The 22179-nt window shown below is 39.3% G+C and overlaps 1 protein-coding gene across 12 annotated transcripts in view; it reads right to left on the bottom strand.

Annotated features, from left to right (window-relative positions):
• Positions 1–1285: 1285 nt before the first annotated feature.
• dst (dystonin) overlaps positions 1286–22179 on the bottom strand; it is a 215873-nt gene continuing 194979 nt past the window's right edge. For 4 of the 12 annotated variants that reach the window (XM_048205890.1, XM_048205891.1, XM_048205896.1 and 1 more), the window contains 14 exons: positions 22037–22165; positions 20783–20926; positions 18875–19063; positions 18645–18774; positions 17287–17450; positions 16741–16903; positions 16512–16666; positions 16344–16418; positions 15466–15483; positions 11625–11742; positions 10469–10534; positions 9110–9300; positions 3278–3401; positions 1286–2318 (listed from right to left, as the gene is read on the bottom strand). In XM_048205890.1, coding sequence (XP_048061847.1) covers positions 2062–2318; positions 3278–3401; positions 9110–9300; positions 10469–10534; positions 11625–11742; positions 15466–15483; positions 16344–16418; positions 16512–16666; positions 16741–16903; positions 17287–17450; positions 18645–18774; positions 18875–19063; positions 20783–20926; positions 22037–22165 — 1923 coding nt within the window. In that variant the 3' untranslated portion in view covers positions 1286–2061. Of the gene's footprint in view, positions 2319–3277; positions 3402–6674; positions 6786–9109; positions 9301–10426; positions 10535–11624; positions 11743–13642; positions 13760–15465; positions 15484–16343; positions 16419–16511; positions 16667–16740; positions 16904–17286; positions 17451–18644; positions 18775–18874; positions 19064–20782; positions 20927–22036; positions 22166–22179 lie in introns of all 12 variants that reach the window. The other 8 variants (XM_048205889.1, XM_048205894.1, XM_048205897.1 and 5 more) reach the window with 5 other exon arrangements.

Raw genomic sequence — 22179 nt, 5'->3', positions numbered from 1 at the left:
AATCAACATAAGTTATAAACCATCGGATGTGGTGAGAACATCTTCACTGTAATTGAGAAACAGCTGTTAATGCTTTCTGGGACATTGGTGACATAATTAGGCCAGCCTGTATTCACATAATGAATCACCATTTGTAGCAATGTATCTTCTTTTGAACATGGATCGTTTCAAATAAATCATTGGCCTTGATGCATGTGTTGAGTCATTATGGGCCTCGTTATCATTTGCTAACCCAGCTGTAATGTTTGGAGGGGCGGGGGGATCGTTATATCAACCTAGTTTCACTTCAGCCGTTGGAAATTGCAAAAGAAGCCAGCAAGTCAGGACCTTTTTTTTTGCATAGCCACTCAAAACAGATTTTATCCATCTATCACTGGGTAGAAGAACTGATTATTCCAATTAGAATGATTGAATCTCTGTCTTCTTGTATTGCAGTTGCTGTCATTTTAGAAAAGCTATAAACCGCTCAAAACAGTGATTTAACCACAATTAGCCATTCTGCTTCACAATGTGCCCAAAACACACCCTGACCATTATAAAGAAATCTCCTTGACGGATGGCCTTGAGTGGCTTACTAGTTTATCATTTACGAAAGAAACTGAACAGTAAATAGTGTTAAAATAAAGTAGATATAACAGCTTCAAGGAAAAAAAAAAAAAACTGAGACACTCTAAGCATTTATAAGCTGTGATAAAAATGATATTCATGGAAAAAAGCTTGATCTTTACTTTCATTCCCAAGTTTATGATGCAACACATTGGATCCATGCCGAAACATGCGCATTATCATGACTGACTTGGGCAGATCCGGTGGAGATAAATCACACACATTTCTGAGACATACACATGTTGACAAGAATCATCTGATCAAATGGCTAGTGATTGGTGCAGAACTTTACAAAAAAACATATCAAAACTATCTCTTTTTCCCCCCTAGCGCTCTGGTGCAAGGCTAGGTTGTCCATATCCTATAGGAGGATGTTGAGGATTTACAGCACAGCACCACTGCCCTCAATTTATCTCATCTGATTTCACTCTGACATACTAACATTAATCCAACCAACATTAAAGGCCATCTGGCATCTTTACACAAGATTTCTTTGGTCCTATTCACTGCCAGAGGCTACAAGGCTGACTTGGCATTTTAGTGTCATAAAACATTTTATTTTCTTCTCAAGACTTGTTAATCTCAGGCCCGAGACATTATTGTGTAAATATTCATCGTTGTTTGAATGCTTTACAAAAGTCAGATACTTTGGAGCGAATGGAAACAAGCGAGTCTGTGATTGTTATATATATCGTTGAGCTTTCTGCAAGCATATTTATTACAAAAAATTGAGTAATTTGCATCACTCAGGCAAAAAGGAACCATAGAATACACAGGCATGATTGCACTTGAATGTTTTTTTAGTCAGAAAGTTGTAGTCACAGTTAGCAGGTGGCACACAATCTGTGATTTGATGAAATGATCATTACGGCGGGTGCTACAGACGGGAGTTTATAAGTTTAAAGGCCATGATCAGGATTAACTGTAGTGTATAGCAGTGGTTACAGTTGGTTGTATTGCCCTTTAAATGCATAACAGCAGCTTGTCATTGCACTTTAAATAGATGAATAAATAATTGTGGTGTCCTGGCAGAATACAGGGGCATATTATCGCCGACAAGCACGTCCGCACGAGGAAATGACTGTACATTCAGCTTCTCCCTCAACACGAACATGTGGAAAAGTGTTAGTTTGCCTAACAACATACAGTCTTCTTGTGTTCGCTTTCCCAGCGATCAAAGGAAATATTAAAGACGTTCACACAAAGTACAGGACAAATACACAAAGCCATTGCATTCCACACACACACACACACACACACACACACTCCACATGAATTTCCGTTTTCACGTTCACAACAGAATAATTTACATCTTGCTACGCTTTTTAAAAACGATAACACTTTGCAGTCTTTAGTGCGAATCTACGTCTGTCCAGTCTGGGTTTAGTGTGCGCTAACCAGTGCTGTCAGAACGGGGCACTGTAACGTGGCCCCTTCTGCGGACCGGACTGTTGACTATCTCTTGCTGGTCTTGGCCAGTTTGCTCGTAGGGGTGCTCCTCCTTTGGGGAGTCGGGATTTTGGAGGGCTTCCCCCCGTGTTGGCGAGAGGCTGAGCGTGGCGTCGGCCTCCCTGAGTCCGTCACGTTCTCCGACGCGTCCGAGCAAACCGACTGGATGTCTGAAATATCGAAGTCTGAGGCGTCGCTGCCACGGCGACTGCTCCCTCGACTTCCTGCTTTGCTGCCAGGCCTGCTTGGGATCTTGCTCAACCCTGAGGAGAAAGTTTAAAGCCAGTTACAGCTCAGTGATACAACACTGACATTAACATAACGACTCATGATTAGAGATGAGCCGTTAAGATAAAAAAAATAGTTTATATATTAATATTTCTATATTTTGATTTTTTTTCCCAAAGGAACCAGAATCATTTCATCCAAACAGCCACAGTTTACAAAAATGTAGATTCAAAATCTTTAATCCAAGAAGTAAAACACAGGGAAATCAAGGCATGTTTTCAACACTGCTGTTTACTAATAAATATAAATGAAAGTATTTGTTTATAATGAACTGTTATACAATATATTATAATAGACAGCAGTATTTAACAAAAAATTTAGGGCTGACCGATATATCGCATGCGATTGTCACGCGCATTTCGTCAGTAAAGCCGGTTCCCTTATTACCGCTGAATCGCCATCACCTGCTTTCAAATGGAACGGCTCTGTCTATTAAATGCCGCTACATTTGAAAGCAGGTGATGGCGATTTAGCGGTAATCAGGGAACCGGCTTTACTGACGAAATGCGCGTGACAATCGCATGTGATAAATCGGTCAGCCCTATAAAAATTATTAAAATATTATTCTGTGGTCATCATCATCATCATCTAGTGCAATTGCGCTTTGGGCGACTCGTGTTCGAAAAACGGTTCATGGTCATTTCCTAATCCCACCCTCTCTCTCTCTCCCACTTAACTTCCTGTTCTCTCTCCAATTGTACTAGAATTTTGGCAAAAGTGCCAAAAATAAACCTTAAAAACAACAACAACAACAACAACAACAACAAAAACATTAGTTTGTGGTAATTTTGGAAATTAATAGTTAAATAATAGAATGGACAGATCAAAGGAACTGAACTCTACACTCTCATAATAACATGAGACATAGAAGTACAGTAAAACCAGTCAGTCAAAATCATGTGACTATTCAATATATTGTATTTGTCAGACTCACCTATGGCTTGACCTCTGGCCTTCATGACTGCAGCATTAATCAGGGTTCCATCCTCTCCCGACTGAAAGCCTTTTCCTGACAAATATCCTGGAAGACGAAGCTTGCTGCCCTGAATGGGGGTGTTCTGTAAGATGTCATGATTTGGAAACAAATTGGCCATTTAGAACAGGACAATGAGGATGTAACTGGTAATTGACTGCTCATTGACAAGCAAAAACAGCAATCTCTGGATAAGAAGAGGTTTCTAAGATGTCTAAGGTACACCTAACATGCTGGCAATAGGGGCTTTCGCACCGGAAGAACGTTTTCATAGTTTCTATAATTAATGGTGGCGCGTTCGCACCGGAGGAACTGGGAACGATTTAGTTATAAGAACGCCTTTTGGGGAAACTAAATATGCTTGTATTTCAGAGTAGAGTCTGACCCAGCACAACAGGAACTACCAGTGACGCAAGTGTTTGTTGATTGGCCGAGCACATACCGTATGAAACACAGGCACTCGCCATTTTTAAAAAGCGGGGTAAACACGCAGTTTACATATAGCCTACTTACTCCATGAACTAACATAGCGAAAGCTAATGGTAATGGCATTTACCTGTCGCATTGTGTTCTTTTCTCAGCCTCGATGATGTATAGCTCTGCAAGTTGTTGTAGATTGTGTCTCTTAGCCCTCATTTTTGCTATTTCAATTGCATAACTTATACATCTACATTCCATCTCCATTATCATGAAACACACAACAAACACAGCTCTGATCACGTGTCCTCCATCCTCCAGCTGTTTAAATGGCGTCGCTGTCAGTCAGCTTAAAGGTACAATATGTAAGATATTCGCAGTAAAATATCCGAAAACCACTAGGCTAGTGTTATATATTTTGTCCAGCTGATTACTAACAGTATCTCTAATGTTTTCAACTACTTGTGAATCATGAGAAAATTCCCATTCTAAACAGTGACACGGGGCAGTGCAGTCGCCTGTCAATGACGTCAGTTACCCTTTGTTACCGCCTTTACTGACGTAGAAACCACATGACAACAGTGTCGTGGACAAATGCGGAAGTAGTGTCTAGCGTCCAGCAAACCACTAGCTTGCTTCAAGCAGTTCCTTATTTACTTCTTGCACGTTTTATGGTGGATTGCGTTACTTATTTATGGAACATAATTACTGTTTACCATCTGCCGCTGGTTCTGTCGACAAGGACAGCTCCCGTAAACGTAAGCGTACGGGGCCAACCAAACGACCCAAGAAGAGTTTGGGACAAGAGGAGAGAAAGAGCGAGGATCAATATCGGTGTTGCATTTTCTAGATGGAGAGAGCTTCGCGACAAACTTCACCTAGAAAGAGGTGCCGATCTCGCTTGTGTTTTACTCGACAGGTGAGTTGTTTTGATTCGTATCTTTACAGAAAACATATGCCATTATAACGATCAACACGATTAGTATTATGGGGCATACACGCCAAACACAGGGCATCGTGTCTCTAGACCCGCGCGAGGACGTGTCTGATCCATAGTCTGATCACGTCTTTGCATTGAATTTGTATGTAATCTACTCGCGCAAATCATGTTTTCGCGCAAAACTCGCGTTTGCTATGTATGCCCAATTACTGTGTTTGAATGTACACGAGTGTATATATTTGTTGAACAAGTGGTAATTGTTTTCATATCAACTGACTGAACAGTAATCAATTAATTTGATAATTTACTGTCAAACTATATTTGCTGTATTGTATTGCAATATAGCATGACGCAATATGTAATGGTGGCATGTGAAAATTGTCTTTTTCAGACACTTACGAAATCCAGTATTGGATAGATTTTGTTAGTTACTGTAGCAGCTACAGTGTAGTTATCATAATTTTACATCATAACCTCACAATAAAAATTGTGCTGTCAATACATATGATACATATGGAAAAGCGGAAGCGGCGCCGGCGACTGTGTCATAATAAAAGTCCCGCTGCTCGTGAGGCGTGTGTTGATCAATCGCTCCAGCTTCTCGTTCAGCTCCACAACACTCGCTCCTGCTCTGCTTCATACTACAGTAACGTTAATAATCGCATCCATTAACATGTTTTCTTCCCAAGTCCTATTGCACTGTCTGTTGAGGTGGAGACCACATGTCCCAAGATTCCACACTCAAACTTGCCGTCATCAAGCTACGCCTTTGTTTTGAATAGGCCTCTAGCGACCTCTAGCGGATAAAATTATCACATACTGCACCTTTAAGTCACTTCAGAGTTCCTACTGGAGGTGCAAATTCAACCAGGAAAATGGCCCTATGGGAAACTGTAGTTCTCAGTGGACCGCCCTGGTGGCTAGATCCTAGGGCTGGACGATTAAACGAAAAGTAATCGATTAATTAATAGACAATCACTCGTACTGGTACTGTGCTCATTTATCTTCATAAATCATTTATCTGATTTACAACGAGCAGAAATCTGTAAGAAATGTTACGAACCATAGATAAAATAACTGCTGATGGTGAGCTGTTATGTCAGATCACTCTTTCAAAAGGAAAAAATATCCCACCTTTAATATTCAATCATATTTACAGTATAAACCTTGTCAGTGAACTACGAGGGCAACAACAACAAAAAACAGAAACAAAATAATCGTTCATTAATCGTAATCCAGGTAAAATTAATCAAGGTTTTGATAATCGTCCAGCCATACTAGATCCTATAACTGAGTTCCTATAACGACCCGGTGCGAAAGACCCTATTGAAACTGCACTGAAACACACAAAATCTACATTTGACATAACAGAAATCCTGAATGAAACATTTAACTGGACAGATTGGATTAGGAGTGACTCCTGTATTCCATACACACACATCACAATCATTTAGGGAGTCACTTCTGCATTTAAATGCATTTGTTAATCCAAAACTTTGCAGTGTGTATGTTACATGGCCAGAATGATGGAATAAATGCATGACAGACAAGAAAATTACAGTTTACTGCTTACACTGAATAAAATTCAGCCATACACACCAGGAGAAAGAGAGGAAACGGTTAAGAGCGAGTTCTGGATGTAGAAAAGATCTCACAAGCATCAAGTTTTAGTGGCAACAGTTAGAATGAGAAAGAGAGTTATGTTTAGAAAAGGCCCAGTTGTCTTTGTACATCAAGCTGATTTAATTTAAGACAATCACACCATCCCCACTGCGACAGAGATTTGAAGATCAGCATTAAAGGACTTAGCAAACACATCCGCCTTAATAGCAGACCAGCAGAGTCCCTTCCATGCATCACTGCAAAGCCAAAGATAGAGCCGGAACTCAATTCCAAATCCACACAGGAAGCGATTAGATCAGTAACAAGGCAGAAACAGAGGTCAGGAGCAGGAGACGGAGATTAGATGGTGATTTGCCACTCATTTCTTAAGCACTATACCTCATTGGACGACCCTTGGCTGTCAAAGGAGTCAGATGATTTAAGAGGAGTAGCTGATTTGCTGTTTGTCAGCCAGGGTTTATCATAATTTCGGGTTAAATGTTGGGGTGTCTGTGAGAAACAGTTGTGGATAAACCACATACAAAGGGTAGCAATAGAAAAAAAGAAAAGAAAGACAATACAGGAAACAATTATATATCACAAAATGATGATGGGATAGTCAAAGGCTCTGTTCCAAATCCTAGTGAGCTCCCCATGTAGGCAGCACTTTATGATGTCATAGACACACTCCTGAGAAAAGATGTTTTTGCTGCCTTTCCAAAATATCGTCTTTTGGCCAAATTATAAATTCGATATCAACAACGAAGTGAGAGAAATATAAATTATAAACATAATTCATTAAAGGTGCAGTATGTAATAATTCTGTCCGCTAGAGGCCTATTCAAAACAAAGGTGTAGCTTGATGACGCCAAGTTTGAGAGCGGAATCTTGGGACATGTGGTCTCCACCTCAACGGACGGTGCAAAAGAATCGGGATAGGACTCGGGAAGAAATCATGTTCATGGATGTGATTATTAACGTTACTGTAGTATGAAGCAGAGCAGGAGCGAGTGTTGTGGAGCTGAACGAGGAGCTGGAGCGATTGATCAACACGCCTCACGAGCAGCGGGACTTTTATTATGACACAGTCGCCGGCGCCGCTTCCGCTTTTCCGGTCATGAGTATGAGGTAACGCAGCTCTGTTTATCATATTAGATACATTTGAGAGTGTTGAAAATGATGTTATAACGTTACTCTGTGCGTTCGCTCGGCGGCTGCTGTGAGACACTGTTACACACTGCAGTAAGATAGATCGATTTTACAATATCATATTAAATGCTGGATGGCTTGTGTTGATTTTAAATCATTTTAAAACGCATTGTATGATGGAGAAAATGCTGTATTACTGTTCCTAAAAATAAAGCTGCGTCTGATTATGCTATGTTAGCTACTTCACAAAATAGTGTTTTTCTCTGAGGCGTGGTGAAGCATGGTACTCGCAAAAAAAAAAAAATCAAGAAAATTAGATTTAAACAATAAGACTAAACGTGTTGAGCTATATAACAACAATTAGTTTTCTGTCTATAAATATATCAAAACAGTTGTTCATTTGTCTATTAAAACACGTAAATATTAAAGCGTCTTTGGTGTTTCCTTGGTTTCTACAAGATAAAACTGGAAACCGAGGGTAACGCGGGTATGACGACATTGACAGGCGACTCCTCACACGTCCCGGAGCCTTGGTTAAAATTGCAATTTTCTCACGATTTACAAATAGTTGCAAACATTTGGGATATTGTAAGTACTCAAGTGAACAAAATATATAACATTGGCCTAGTGTTTTTTTTGGATATTTTACTGCAAAAGTCTTACATATTGCAAAAAGTTGATTAAAAATAGTTTAGTCTAAATATTTTTTGTGTGTGTGTGTGCAAAATACTAACACCAATCCAAAGTCCCTTTCAGTTAAAGTTGGAAGACCAAAAGAAAAACATTTATGTCAACCTGTATTCGCAATGGACATTGGTTATGCTCATCTGTGGTAGCTCCTCTAAAGGCGTCTTGAGTAAAAGAGCTTCATATTTAATGTTGCATGTACAAAAGACCTAAACCTGAAGCAATGTGACCTGTTTTACAGAATACAGAATTTGTTGCACATAACCTCTGATTTACTTGAATGGGGAAATACCAAAATCTCAAAAACTTTAGCAATTAGCGATCAACTTTTTTATTTAGAAGGCGGGACTCAAGGCCCATTCACGCCAAGAATGATAACTATAAAGATAATATATATTAGTGTCCTGTCCACACCAATGCACGATATCATTCTGTTTATTCTAAGTGTGCGCTGCAGATTTGTCGCCTGTCACTTTAAATGCTTGAGCTTGTTACAGCAGGATGGATTCTGATCAACTAATCAACTGAAAAAAAAAAAAAAAACATTCTGAAAGCGATTCCAAAAATATCATTCCTCTGTGCTGTTATCGTGGACCCTGCTATTCTTCTATATTTAGAATGATTTTTAGAACTATGTCTTTATCATTATAGTTATCATCCTTGGTGTAAATGGGCCTTTATTCTGTAATATAGCATGTTGTACTTTCTCCTATTCTTAGTAATTTGAGTGAACCATCTTGACATATACACAGTCTTTGACAAAACTCATTTGACTGTGATCAGTGTGCTGTTTGTATTATGCACAGAGCTTTTGTCTTTGTAGAGTGTTCCAAACCAATAAGGTTTGTCACCTTACAAAGCAGCTTCCTTTGAAAGCGTTGGGCAGCAGGCAGCTCACTAGGTTTTGGAACCAAGCTAAATGATTGGCGACAGGAAAATGTGACAAAAACAGAGAGAAGTTACACATTTCTCTGCAACCCCATCAACGATAAGCATACCTTGGGTGTGCTGGCTCCGGGTGGATTGGGTTGTGTGGCGCAGCTGTGGCTGGAATTGGATCTGTTAGGGGAGGCGCCTCTTGAAGATGGCCGTGACCTTCGACCTCTGTAGCGGAAACTGGCCATCACCTGGGTGGTGCCTTCTGGGAGAATAAACTTCTCGCGCAGCTCCACATTGGTTCTGCCCTTAGCTGGAGGAAGAACACACAGTTCAGTGAGCCGGGAGCCATGACCGCACCAAAACCTTTAGCGTGGGTTAAAAAATAAGCCTCTGAAAATTGATTCAATGGAACATTTGGGGTTCAGTTTCAACTTAAGGTCTGTGTACGATACATGTGCTACACTCTTAAAAAATAAAGTTTCCAAAAGGGTGTTTTTGCAGTGATGCCATAGAAGAGCCTTTTTGGGTTCCCCAAATAACCTTTCAGTGAACAGTTCTTAAAAGAACCATTTTTTCTTAGTGTGAAGAACATTTTAAAAACCTGTTTCCACTATAAAGAGGCTTTTGTGCAGTGGAAAGATTCCATGGATGTTGAAGGTTCCTCACAGAACTGCAGAATAAAGAACCTTCATTTTTTTCATCGATTACATTTAGTTGTAGTGTCAATTTAGTAAAAAAAAAAAAAAAAAATTGATTTGTAAATGTATTTTTTGATGCTGTTCATAGAGATTGACTTGTTTTGAACCCAAAACATTAATTTAAATCAAGTTTCAGGAACTTCTTTCTGAAAGCCATTGTAAAGGTTCTGATCTTGGTTGAAGGTTTTATGAAGGTATTTTGAACTGGGTTGGGGATTGATGGGCACCCACTCAAATGAGCAAAACACAGTTCAGAGTTTTGCGCTTTGGTTTGATGTAGGGAATGACTTGCATGCACTTCACATCACTGGCAAATAATAAATAACACAACTATAAAGAAAAACATTGATGCTGCATATAAATATATTATCGTGAAGTAGATGATTAACTTCCAGACACTGCAGATTAGAAAAACAAATTAGCATAAAGTTTAATAGTTTATCATGTATTGTTCACTTCAAAGTGATGTGAGTTATTCATATCTTGCATAGATGAGATTGTCGAGCAAGTTTCACGACACTGAAACAGAGCTACAGTAAGCACATGCAGAGAAAGCGAGAGAGGACACATGACGCAAGACAAAACCGCATGCTAAACAGTCCCAGACAGCACGATGGAAAGGGAAGCATGAGATTAATGTTAATGAGAATACCATTCAAGGATCACTGCAGTGCACACACGCACACACGCACACACACACACACACACACACACACACACACAGGGATGCACACATACCACTGGGATGGAGCAAGGACAGAAAGTGTGAGAGTTGCCAACCTATAGGAGACTGAGTAATTGAAGAATTTGATTCCGAGCGCAACATTTTACTCCCGTGGTGGTGAACTAGAAGAAACGATAATTGGGTTCACTAACAAAGCAGCAGAAAAAGGGAAATTCTGAAAGAAAAGCTTCATGGGAAGAGACCGGCAAGCGTTAAGAATCTCATAAACAGCCAATTAGAATGCAGGAAGAAAAGATTCAGCCACAGTAAATTATTACAGCATACATAAGAATATCATCAGCATGTTCTCTTTCTAAATATTCAAATTCTTTAATTATTGGATACTAAAATTTGGATTTGCTATGCATAGGATCTGTTCCAAAACCTGGTCTACATTGGCAGGTGCCTTCTAAGGCCATTTATGAATAAGACCGAACTATTTTAATATGTACACTGCCCTCCAAAAGTTTGGAAACACCCCTGGCAAAGTGTGGTTTTGGACGATATCAGCATAAATCCTTATCATTTTTTCATGCAAATACATTACAGTAACTTGACATTATCATTGAAGACCAGCAATAATAATTTTCATTTTGATTACATAATAATGGCAATATATACATGTCAAAGTCAGACATGCCCCTTTGTCAGCTGTGATGCTGGTTACTGGTTTAAACTTGGCCCAGGTTTGTAAAAGATTTTTGGGTCAGCACACCTTAATAGCTTCAACAATTGATTGTCAATTAAGTTTAGAATACAATGAACCAATCAGAACCCAGTTTAGGTCAGATAGCTGCTAATGCTGGATATTTAGATGAAGTTTTTTTATATGTATAAACTGTTTATATAATAAAAAATGTTTTCGTAGTTTGTGTTGTCCCTTATCAGTGCAAAATGATCACACATTAAAAAGGATTCATCCCGATATTGTCCAAAACCTCACTTTTCTAGGGCGTTCCCAAACTTTTGGAGGGCAGTGTACTTTTCTGTAGCTTGTCACAATGTGATATTGGATTGCCTTTTGTGTCTATGATGTGTTCAAATGCTGCATACATAGGAAACTCAGCTAGGTTTTGGAACAGAACTGTCGGAGCAAAACACTGTTTACAAATAAGTTGAACAATTTTGTTATTCACAACTTCAATGTAATTAAATCACCATGGGCTAATGTTGAGTACAACATAAAGTGGAGTAGAAGTGGGTGGACGTTACCTCTGCACGGGTCATTTTTCACCAGGAACTCATCCAGGGCCATCCATCCACCACCCACCCGCACCATCACCGTACTGCGCAGGATCCGCACCAGCCGGAGCTGCTGGGAATCTCCAAACTGGACACGAACAGAGAGCATAGTCATTCCTCCGTGATACAGTCATGTTGTCAGTGACAGGCTCACAGCAGAGCAACATCAGAAACATCTGCCCTGTAACACTGTTTTCAAAGTAGTAAAAGCTAGCCATCAAATGTGTGGTGGAAGTCAAATCGCATCATTATTACAGTCCCAGTTAGACGCTACTTCTGTTTATCGTCTAGTTTCCTCTTGTTGCCCTGCTGAGCCATTTGATTTAGACAAAACAGCTTTTGATTGAGACACAACATTGGTTTCATTCCAGCAGACATGAAATGAATGGTCAATCCAACTGGTTTCATTTGTGGCTTTGTGCTAATTTAAGACTGATCATGAACAGAATATTGAGTGTGGTGCTGCGGATCACTGTTTGTCATTAAAGGTGCACAAAGTCCATTTTAGTTTGTTTTGCTGGCTGATACGACAGTAGATCTAGACCCTAAACTGCCACCTGCAGGCGTGGAGGAAGCATTATGCAAAAGCAAGAGATTTCCGTAATAAACGCTATTATAGAAATACTTGACTTGCAGGTTATTTTGTCACCCGTGATTAATTTATTCCACATTCAAAAGTGTCCTCTGTCCTCTTGTGAGTGTAAACAAATGTTAGCTAACTAATTTCTTAACAACAACTAAACATCCAATAATTTACATAATAAAAATATTATTATTTCAATCTTATGTGAGCAATGACGGTTAAGTTACTCTAAAAAAGTAATTAATTACTAGCTGCTAATTACATCTTCAGCAGTGTATTTAGATTACTCTCTCTCTAAAAAGTTTTGCATTACTTATTACTCATTACTTTCTAAATCCCATATCAACCTCGACCAGCTGAACAAGGATTAGACATGAAACTACTCTTTTAATTCTTTCAAATAAATGATATAAAATTGCACAAATTATTCTTGTACTGACCAAAGTAGGTCACATTAAAAATATAAATTTTAACATCAGACGTTAATGTTTGATATTAAATCCACTTTCGTTCTATATAAAATTGTTCTATAGTTCAATTACAGCAGAAGAAACTGTAATTAAATTACAGAAAAAATTAAGAGTATTCTCTTACTTTACTTTTTCCAGGGAAAAGTATTTAAATTACAGTAATTAATAACTTATTAATGAGTTACACCCAACACTGCTTGTGAATGAAGATCATGTTAAACGTTTGTCAGACATACTGTCAATGTCTTTCTGTCTGAAACTTTGCTAGAATACAAAACAGCACATTTAAGACAAGGTGGACAGTACTGTGATCAGTGTGTCCACTAGGGTGCGCTACGAGTGCACTCTGCACCCTCTGGCAGAGGATCTGTTTTCATACAAATAAGGGCACTGAAGCGTAGGGGAACGCTAGGGTATAAATCTACTGCATCCTACATGCCAAAGATAGGAGCTAAAGAAAAACCAAATCAAGCCAAATCAATTGCGTCCAAATGATTGTTGCCAGTTGGATTTGGCCAAGGCATACAGATTTCACAGCACAGAAAATTATGGCCTCATGCTTTCTGTTCAAAAAAAGAAATCATACCATATGAGAACTTTTTCCACAAACCAACAATACATACAGAAGTTGCACCGTCCAGAACTACAAACTACCATTCTCATAGAGGATGCGTGTGTTGACACTGATGCTCGACTCCAACGACACACAATATGGAAGAATGGCTGAAATCGACTCTCTGAGACTCGACATGACCAACACACTGATGGCGACCTGCTGAGCATCTCTCTGGCCTTTATTCTTTAAGTGATACCCAGAATGAATCGATATCACTGGTGAATTTGGTGATTGGGGGAGGAGAAGATGAATTTTGAAGCATGATCAAGAGAAATAATCAAGAGAATCACAACAGACGGCTTTAAGAATGACCATTTACCAGGATACAGCTTTCCAAAACGGCAACGTGTAGATGGGGGGTTAGATTTTGATTGTCCCTGTTTGTTATAGTCTCGTCGGCGATTAAGGGATCGTGTAAGCAGTGAACGAGACCAAACTGTCAAAAGAATGGTTTCAGTTGATGTGATATAAAGTTCTCAATACAAAGGAAGAAAAAACATGAGGTTTGCATGGCCTGCCCGATAAAAGCCCTTCACCAGCTAAGAGTCACGTATCTTCCCAAAACACGACCCTGAGAAAGCATGTAGCTCATGATTTTATGTGATTTATGTAGGGAACACCATGCATCTTTCACTGCAACATTTTTCTTGAAGCTTTTTGGCTTGCTTGAACATCAGCCACAAAATGTGGTTAAAAGAAAGAGTAAGCGCACTGACGTTGAGTGAAGCTCCTGTAAAGCAGAACTAAAATAAGGAAATTAGGCAGGTAGCAGAAGGCAAGCACACTGTGCTGTGTTGCAAAGCTCTTGCAAATAATAATAAAAAAGCGGAATGCAGCGCTGCGGGGAGAAATGCATTTGAACTCAAAAGCAGATAGGTGATAGTTGACTACAAACATAGGTCAACATGAAACAACATTAGCAACCATTACATTACTGTAACTACTGGCAAGATTTTAGAATGACTTACAAAACAATAAGGCCTGGATATGCTAATATACACACACCTGTGACCACATGTTCTTTTCAATGTGCCAATGTGTGTTTCTACAGTATGTTGACTGTAAACTAGAAACAGCTGCAAGCAGCAGAACTGTTTAGTATTAATAAACGTAACTATTAATGTAATTCTTCATACTGTTATTGGTCTTTTCCGTGAAATGTAAAAGTCACTGTTACCGCAGGACCTCTCATGGCTTATTGCTTTATTTGCTTTGAAAAAAAGTTTGGTTATACTTTATTTTAAAGGGTTAGTTCGCCAAAAAATTTAAATTCTGTCATCATTTTTTGAGCACGTTTGAGCTTCTGCAAGAACCAATGAGGTTCATTCTCGTGTTACGCAGCACGTTTGAAGTGGCAAAGTATCAGTTGCGTGGACTGTCAATGGAGTGACAGAAATCTCTCAGATTTCATTAAAAAGATAAAAAGATCTTCATTTGTGCTTCGAAGATGACTGAAAGTCTTACGGGTTTGGTAAGTACTTAATCACAATTTTTTTTCCTTTATGGGTGAACAAACTCTTTAAGCTGTCCTTGTTACAGTGTAATTACACATTTAATTACTGACTAATATATGATTAACTACATGTACTTACTACATGGTTTGTTTAGGGTTAGTTGCTTGTAATTATGCATATTTTACAGTTATTACTATAGTAATTACATGTAAGATGTGTAACGGACACTGTTTTACGAATAATGCTCAAAGTTGATTTCATGTTGACTTGAAACTATTCTCAAACATTTCTGCTTGCTTAACTTGATTTTCTGCTTGCTTGCTTAAATTAATCGATCTTATAATTGCATTATTTCACCACACAAAGAACGTTGAGGACATATCCACACTAGACACCATTTTTGGTGTCATTTAGTATCAGGGAAGTAGATGTTTTTTTACTCTCTATTCATAGCTTCACCTGCACTAGTTACTTTCCCACTCCACTGTGCTTGAATGCCAGTGGAGATTTGCACACAGCCACATGGCTGGCTATGGTAAGAGGTTTAAAAACTAGTTTAATATGCTTATCCGCTTGTGAGTTTAAGACAGCCTTAAATATTGGGAATTCAAAGACGCAATGACAGTGAATCAGATCAAACAAAAAAGGGCAGCACAGCAAATCTTTAAAAAGCACTATGCATGTATACCTGGTTTCCAAGGTAGAACTGATGTGGGGAAAAAGACAATGAAAAGACAAACATTAGTAAATACCAGTAGACTTTTTCTCATTGTACAATGAATTCTTTTGAAATCAAAAAAACAAAAAAAAACCAAGTTCTATCCAGCTTGTCTCCAGAGTGGCACAGTTACAGGGCTCCAGCCAGTCAGAAGAACTATGTTTTTATGGACACACTTATTATTCCCTCAGATTATGGGCAGTAATAGAACGGCTGACCGTGACCAAATGGCATGGGACCTGTTTATTAGGAGTGTTAGAGAGAAGTGGACCGGGAGAAAACCCTCACACTTGAGAGACTGAAAAATGCAATGGCACATAAAAATGTAATGAAGTCATTCTCTTTGGCATCAACAGCATAGGGGGCAAAGAGGCTTGTCTAGGGGAGCAGTTAAACAGGGGCCTGAGGAACACTGCCAACTTTCCAGACTTCATGTTTCCATCTTGTCCTCAAAACATTCCTTATTTCAGCTTTGATGCAAGGAAAAGGCCTTTTCATTTGGATACAACGACTGAGCTTTACTATATTGTTTTCATACAGTTATGTTGTTACTACCGGATAAACAACATCTTTTCTAATAAAAGCAGGGTTTTTTCTAGCATTTTGTTGTAAAATGACAGTTAATTAACAATTAATATGTATCATTCATCAACTTATTTTCACAACCATAGAACTGTGATTGTCTTGGGGGTCTTGTGAATTTTTTTTTTCTCTTTTTTTTGAAAATCTAACTTGACTGACTCAATGAACAGGTTTCTACATTTGTATTGTTCCATACTGAATCGAGTTTTATAAATATAAAGCTTTTTCTTGACTCATCATCAAAGCATGAAAAATCTGTCACTTACCCGATATTTGTTGGCGCCAATCTGCTCTACTTGGAACCGTTTTGGACACTTGCACTTTGCAACTTGGCGAGTAACCTAAACACATGAAGTCATAAATCAGACCGAAAATGACTACATGAAAGGCCATCTGTAATACTTCCAGTTAATAGGTGCACTGGTAATGTTTACCTCATCTTCAATTTTGTCAGCATCGGTTAAAGGTTTGTAAGCGTCTTTGTTTGGATGTAAAGCAGCCACAAACTCATAGTAGTCGATGTAGCCATCGCCGTCCCTATCAAAGATATCTGCCACGGCACTCATCTCCAGACGACTGGTGGGGAACTCTACAGGACCAGAGAGGTGTTGAGGGTAAAGCCTGAAAGACTTAAAGAAGACACTGTTTGAAATTTTTCCTTACTTGAGGACAGAATGCCATCGATGAATTCCTGTCTTGTGACTTTTCCATCCTGGTCTTTATCAATACGACGGAAGAAATCCATGACACGTGATTTCTTGTGGTTCATCCAGCGCATGTAGCGTTTCCTCCATACGTCGAAGTCAAAGTTGGCAAACTCTTTCAGCTTAGAGAAGAAGATTAAGAAAAAAATTTGTTTGACACATAACTGCTACTCTATCTTCAGGGTTTTTAAATTCAACATATAAATGTTTAGATTTTTACTATTGCACATTAGTGTCTTTTTAATTCACATGCTGAATACAAATGCAGTGGCACTTATGAAACAGCAGAAATATAGCGGTTACCCTGGTAAACCCTGTACACAATGCAGCTGTGCTGAAATGTGATGAGTTTGCAGGCATGAAATATATCCTGAAATGCTAATTAGGACCTTTTTTATACCACTTGAGATATTTAAAACATTTTAGGGCCTTAAATTTTATATAACTGAATATAAGAATTTTAAGGACCCTGATGATGATGGTCAGGTGTGCATGTACGACTGACCTCCTCTAGTCTGTCCAGAGCATCGTTGAGCTTCCTCCTCCTGTCCAGAGCCAGCAGCCACACCTGCTGCCACTTACTAACCAGCAGGTTCACTCTGGGGTTCTTAGTCTCGATTTGTGTCTGAGATGCTGCGGCATACATGGTTTGTGTAGGGGATCTCTTTCCTGATGACCAAAAACAAATGACTTAAACAAACAATCCTAAACAAAAAGTGAGTGCACTATATTTGGTGGACTTACTTATTATAAAAGCAGATGCTGTTTTTGTCTAGAATTAATTAGTCATTTAGTCAAGGGCACACATTTACATCTACTGAGAAAGCATGCGATTTTGGACACAACCTAGGTCTTTGTATTACCAAACCCTATCCCAAACTCTTAACAAATCTCCTAATTTTTAAACCTCAACCCTTACCCCAACACTGTCCTCAAAACCTAAATATAATCAAACCCTGCTCAAATCATACTAAAACAAGAGTATTGTTCAGGAAAGTCCAGCTAAGCTACATGCACATTTCATAATAATGACTTTCGTGAAGACCTGTGCCAAATTTAAAGGGATAGTTCACCCAAAAATGAAAATTTGATGTTTATCTGCTTACCCCCAGCCAATCCAAGATGTAGGTGTCTTTGTTTCTTCAGTAGAACACAAATGATGATTTTTAACTGCAACCGCTGCCGTCTGTCAGTGGTATAATGCAAGTCAGCGGGAACTTGGACCATAAGAGTAAATAAAACACGACAGACAAATCCAAATTAAACCCTGCGGCTCGTGACGACACATTGATGTCCTAAGACACGAAACGATCGGTTTGTGCGAGACACCGAACAGTATTTATATAATTTTTTACCTCCAATACACCACTATGTCCAACGGCATTCATCACTCGATTCGTTTGGTCTGATCGTGCTCTGACAGCGGCAGTGATGTCTCGCGCATATACTTCAATGAGAGCGAGACATCACTGCCGTTGTCAGAGCACGATCAGACCAAACGAATCGAGTGATGAATGCCGTTGGACATAGTGGTGTATTAGAGGTAAAAAATGATATAAATACTGTTCGGTTTCTCGCACAAACCGATCGTTTCGTGTCTTAGGACATCAATGTGTCGTCACGAGCTGCAGGGTTTAATTTGGACTTGTCTAAGCAAGTTTTATTTACTCTTATTGTAGAAGTTCCCATCCACTAGCATTATTTGGCTGACGGCAGCGGTTGGAGTTAAAAATCATCATTTGTGTTCTACTGAAGAAACAAAGACACCTACATCTTGGATGCTCTGGGGGTAAGCAGATAAACATCAAATTTTCATTTTTGGGTGAACTATCCCTTTAATTGAAACACTGGACCGGTACTCACTGACTGTTCGTCCTTTGTCTAGAACAGGGATTTGAGACTGAACCGGGGGTTCTGCTGTGGCTTTTCTCTTATGAGTTTTGGTGATTTTGTCCACATCCGGTTGTTTTCTGGTCATCTCTTCCATGAATGTCTTGAGCACAGCAAAGACACAAACAGCTTGTTTCTACAATTCACACTAATAAACCTTTGACTAATTCTGTAATTACGTTAAACTGAGCTCTTGATGGTACCTGGTGATCAGCGATGAGCGATTTGACTTCCTCTAACTCCTGAGGAAGAGGTTCCTTGTCTTTCTCGCCGAGTGTGGTCTCGGCCCACTGGAGCCAATTCAGGAGGTTCTCCAGCAGTTCTTGAGTGGCCAGCAGGTCGGCCAGAGCACTGGAGAGTCTCTGCTGGTGCTGACGAGCCCAGGCTGTTACCTGACATGAACACGGAAATCTGATTAGACTGACTGCTAACAGTTACGGATCACTCATCGTAGGATTTGACCTACAACATTTTGGTTGCCAGCAAAGATATTTGAGGTAGCATACAAAACTGGAATGTAGTTTTATGATCTGGAAAGATCTGATTGGCTGACTTTACACAACTTTGGGAAACAAGAGAACAATATAGTTTTATAAGTCCATCTGGAAGTGTTGTATTTACAAGGTAAGACGTTGATACAGTGAGCAATTTTGAGGAAGAACTAGTCTTTAATTCAGTGCTAAAGATAAGTGTGGCAGGCTAGTGGAATCAAATCTCTGAAAAGGGGCTTTTGCACTGGAGTAACATTTTCATAGTTTCTTTTTTGGCGTGTTTGCACTGCAGGAACTGGAAACGATTTTAGTTATAGGAACGCCTAACCCAGGCGTCTAACCCAGCACAATAGGAACTACCAGTGACATAAGTGATTGCTGATTGGACGAACGCACGCCATATAAAATACCGGCACCCGCCAATTTTAAAAAGTCGTGTAAACTCACAGTTTACATATACTTACTCCACTAACTAACATACAGACAGTTAATGGTAACGGCATCTGTTCTTGCCTCAGCCTCGATAATATGTAGCACTGCAAGTTGTTGTAGGAGATTGTGTCTCTTAGCTCTCCTTTTTGCTCTTTCAGTCCATCTCCATTATCACGAAACCCACAACCCACAACAAACTCAGCTCTGATCACGACATCCTCCATCCTCCAGTTGTTGAATGCCACATTTAAATGGCGTCACTGTCAGTCGGCTTACGTCACTTCAGAGTTCCTACTGACGGTGCGAATGAAACCAGGAAAATGGCCCTATGGGAAACTGTAGTTCTCGGGGGACCGCCCTGGTGGCTAGATCATCTACCCAGTGCAAAAACCCATAAAGATGAGAGCTTTGTTTGAGGCAGTTCATTGAGGTTGCAAGTAAACAGATACATTTTACCACTATTGTGGTAAAATCTAAGTCAACAAAATGAATGTGTTAGGTAATTTTACCTGTTAGCCAGATGGCCTTTTTCTGACCTAAGCCAGGTTCACTCTGTACAATTCTGGCCACCATTTGGCTGTCTCAGACAAATTTTGCAAATCCTAAAAGATTCCTCTAATCCTAGGATAAAATCTGTAGTCTTTGATCACTAGTTTGATAGCCAACAGCTAACAGCCGTTTAATGACCATTGCGATCAAATTTGACCTATGATGAAATTCTGCCAGTGTCAGAAGATTTGACGTGCAGTCCTGCAAGTGTGGCTTCTTCTATGAAGACCGTCAAATCAAAAACCAATAGCAGATGACCGATTAGTCTCTTATTCAAGAGAAGCCATGATCAAAATTAACGCTAGAGATTGTTTTTGTTTGCTAGCCACCATTTCAATCCCGCATGTAAATGCAGCTTACAGTCACTGAACGTGTCACGGACTGATGATGTAAAACCTTCTTGCATGCAACTGAGATCCTGCAGTGTGACATGGCTTACAGCGAGGATCATGTTCATACTGTCTGACAAGCAACAATCATAAAGGACTATTATAAATCGTACTTTACACATCTTGTTTAAGTGAGCGGTTCTTGGCCAGACTCAATACTCTATATGATCTACTTTTATTTAAATAAAAATGATGCTTCTCATCAAATGTATCTGAATAATTTAGTGAAAACTGGTAGAAATAGACAAACCTCCTCAAACCGCGCTTTAATGATGGTGTTCCAGTGTTTGATGGTGGTGATGGAGTCAGGGTGGCAGATGGACAGGATGGCCTCTCCCATGCTGGTGGCTTTATTCAGAGCCAGTCGTTTCTCCTCCAGGTTCTTCATAAAGTCCTGCATATATCAAAAGTTCTTTCATTAGTAAGTGGTCATGGTTACACAAAGAGAAACCCATCAACCACCACTATTTCTTCATGATCTGTGCACATGAATAATTCCTCAGGAGGAGTGTTGGGCGAAGTTAGATGAGATGCATCTGGTTCGCCATGACCGGTTAAAGTTCAGACATGGACCACAATGAAATTGCAAAACTAGATTTCTTCCATTATAATCTAAATATAATTCAACTAAACTGTCTACACTGCAAGTGACGCCTACAAGACTACCTATTAGGAAAAGAGAGGTTTCGATTGTAAGCTATTATAAACCCCAGTCGAAATAAACTTGGAGGAGGTGGTCAGGATCCTGATGAAAAGCAGATATACATTGTACTGACTGATTCCTACTTACTAAATATTAAGATTATTTTATTGTTTGAAAAAAAAAAAAAAAATACCAAGAGAAGAAAATGAATATACAAATATTTGGCCGTATGGATTACTCATCTAAAATAATAATAATAATCTTGGGTGTAATGGTGTAAATTTAAAATGTAACATGTTAATTCATTTGTTATTTCAAAAATGTTACTTCCAAAATTGGAATATTCAGTAAAATGTCACCATCAAGCGCTGTTCATTAGTAAGTGGCGGTTTTTACATAAAGAGAAACCCCATCATCACTCTGCAAACTGTGGACGTGAATAATGTCTCAGGGAGCAAACTATTTTCGATTGTGAATATGAGATCACACTACAAGGAAATATGGGTTGAACTCTTTCCTGGCAAGTAGTAGTTAATAAAGATTTGAAGCCATGTATGGCTTTTGTTACTCAGCTGGACATGGAGATAGACTGTCAGAATGAGCTGGGCTTCACATTATTAGAGCTAATAAAAAAAGAATGTCAAGGCTGTGGAAAACACAGACACACGTTCTGTCTTGGAAAGATTCTGATCCCACTGGCTCAGGCTTGCGTTTAAACACAATGCTGTAATGAAGAACAGATAAAATTGCATTTTTTGTGTATACTGTTGCCAGTAAATACTGATACACTAATGTCATTGAGAGGTTTTAGGAGGTAAAATCACACTTAATGTGAATTCTTTGTCCTTGTGGGAAACTTGCCTTGTGCTGTTCAATGAGAGCACGGAGGGCTTCTTCATCGTCAGGCAGGGCACCGTGGAAGCGAAGGCTCTGCTCCGCCTCGGCAAGCCACTCCAGTAAAATATGAACGGTGGAGTGGAACTCCTCAGCCTGAGGAACAGGAT

This window comes from Megalobrama amblycephala, linkage group LG10, assembly GCF_018812025.1.
Source record: "Megalobrama amblycephala isolate DHTTF-2021 linkage group LG10, ASM1881202v1, whole genome shotgun sequence".
NCBI classification, from domain to species: Eukaryota; Metazoa; Chordata; class Actinopteri; order Cypriniformes; family Xenocyprididae; genus Megalobrama; species Megalobrama amblycephala.
The sequence above is the reverse complement of the archived record's forward strand: the minus strand, read 5'-3'. Positions and strand labels throughout refer to the sequence as shown.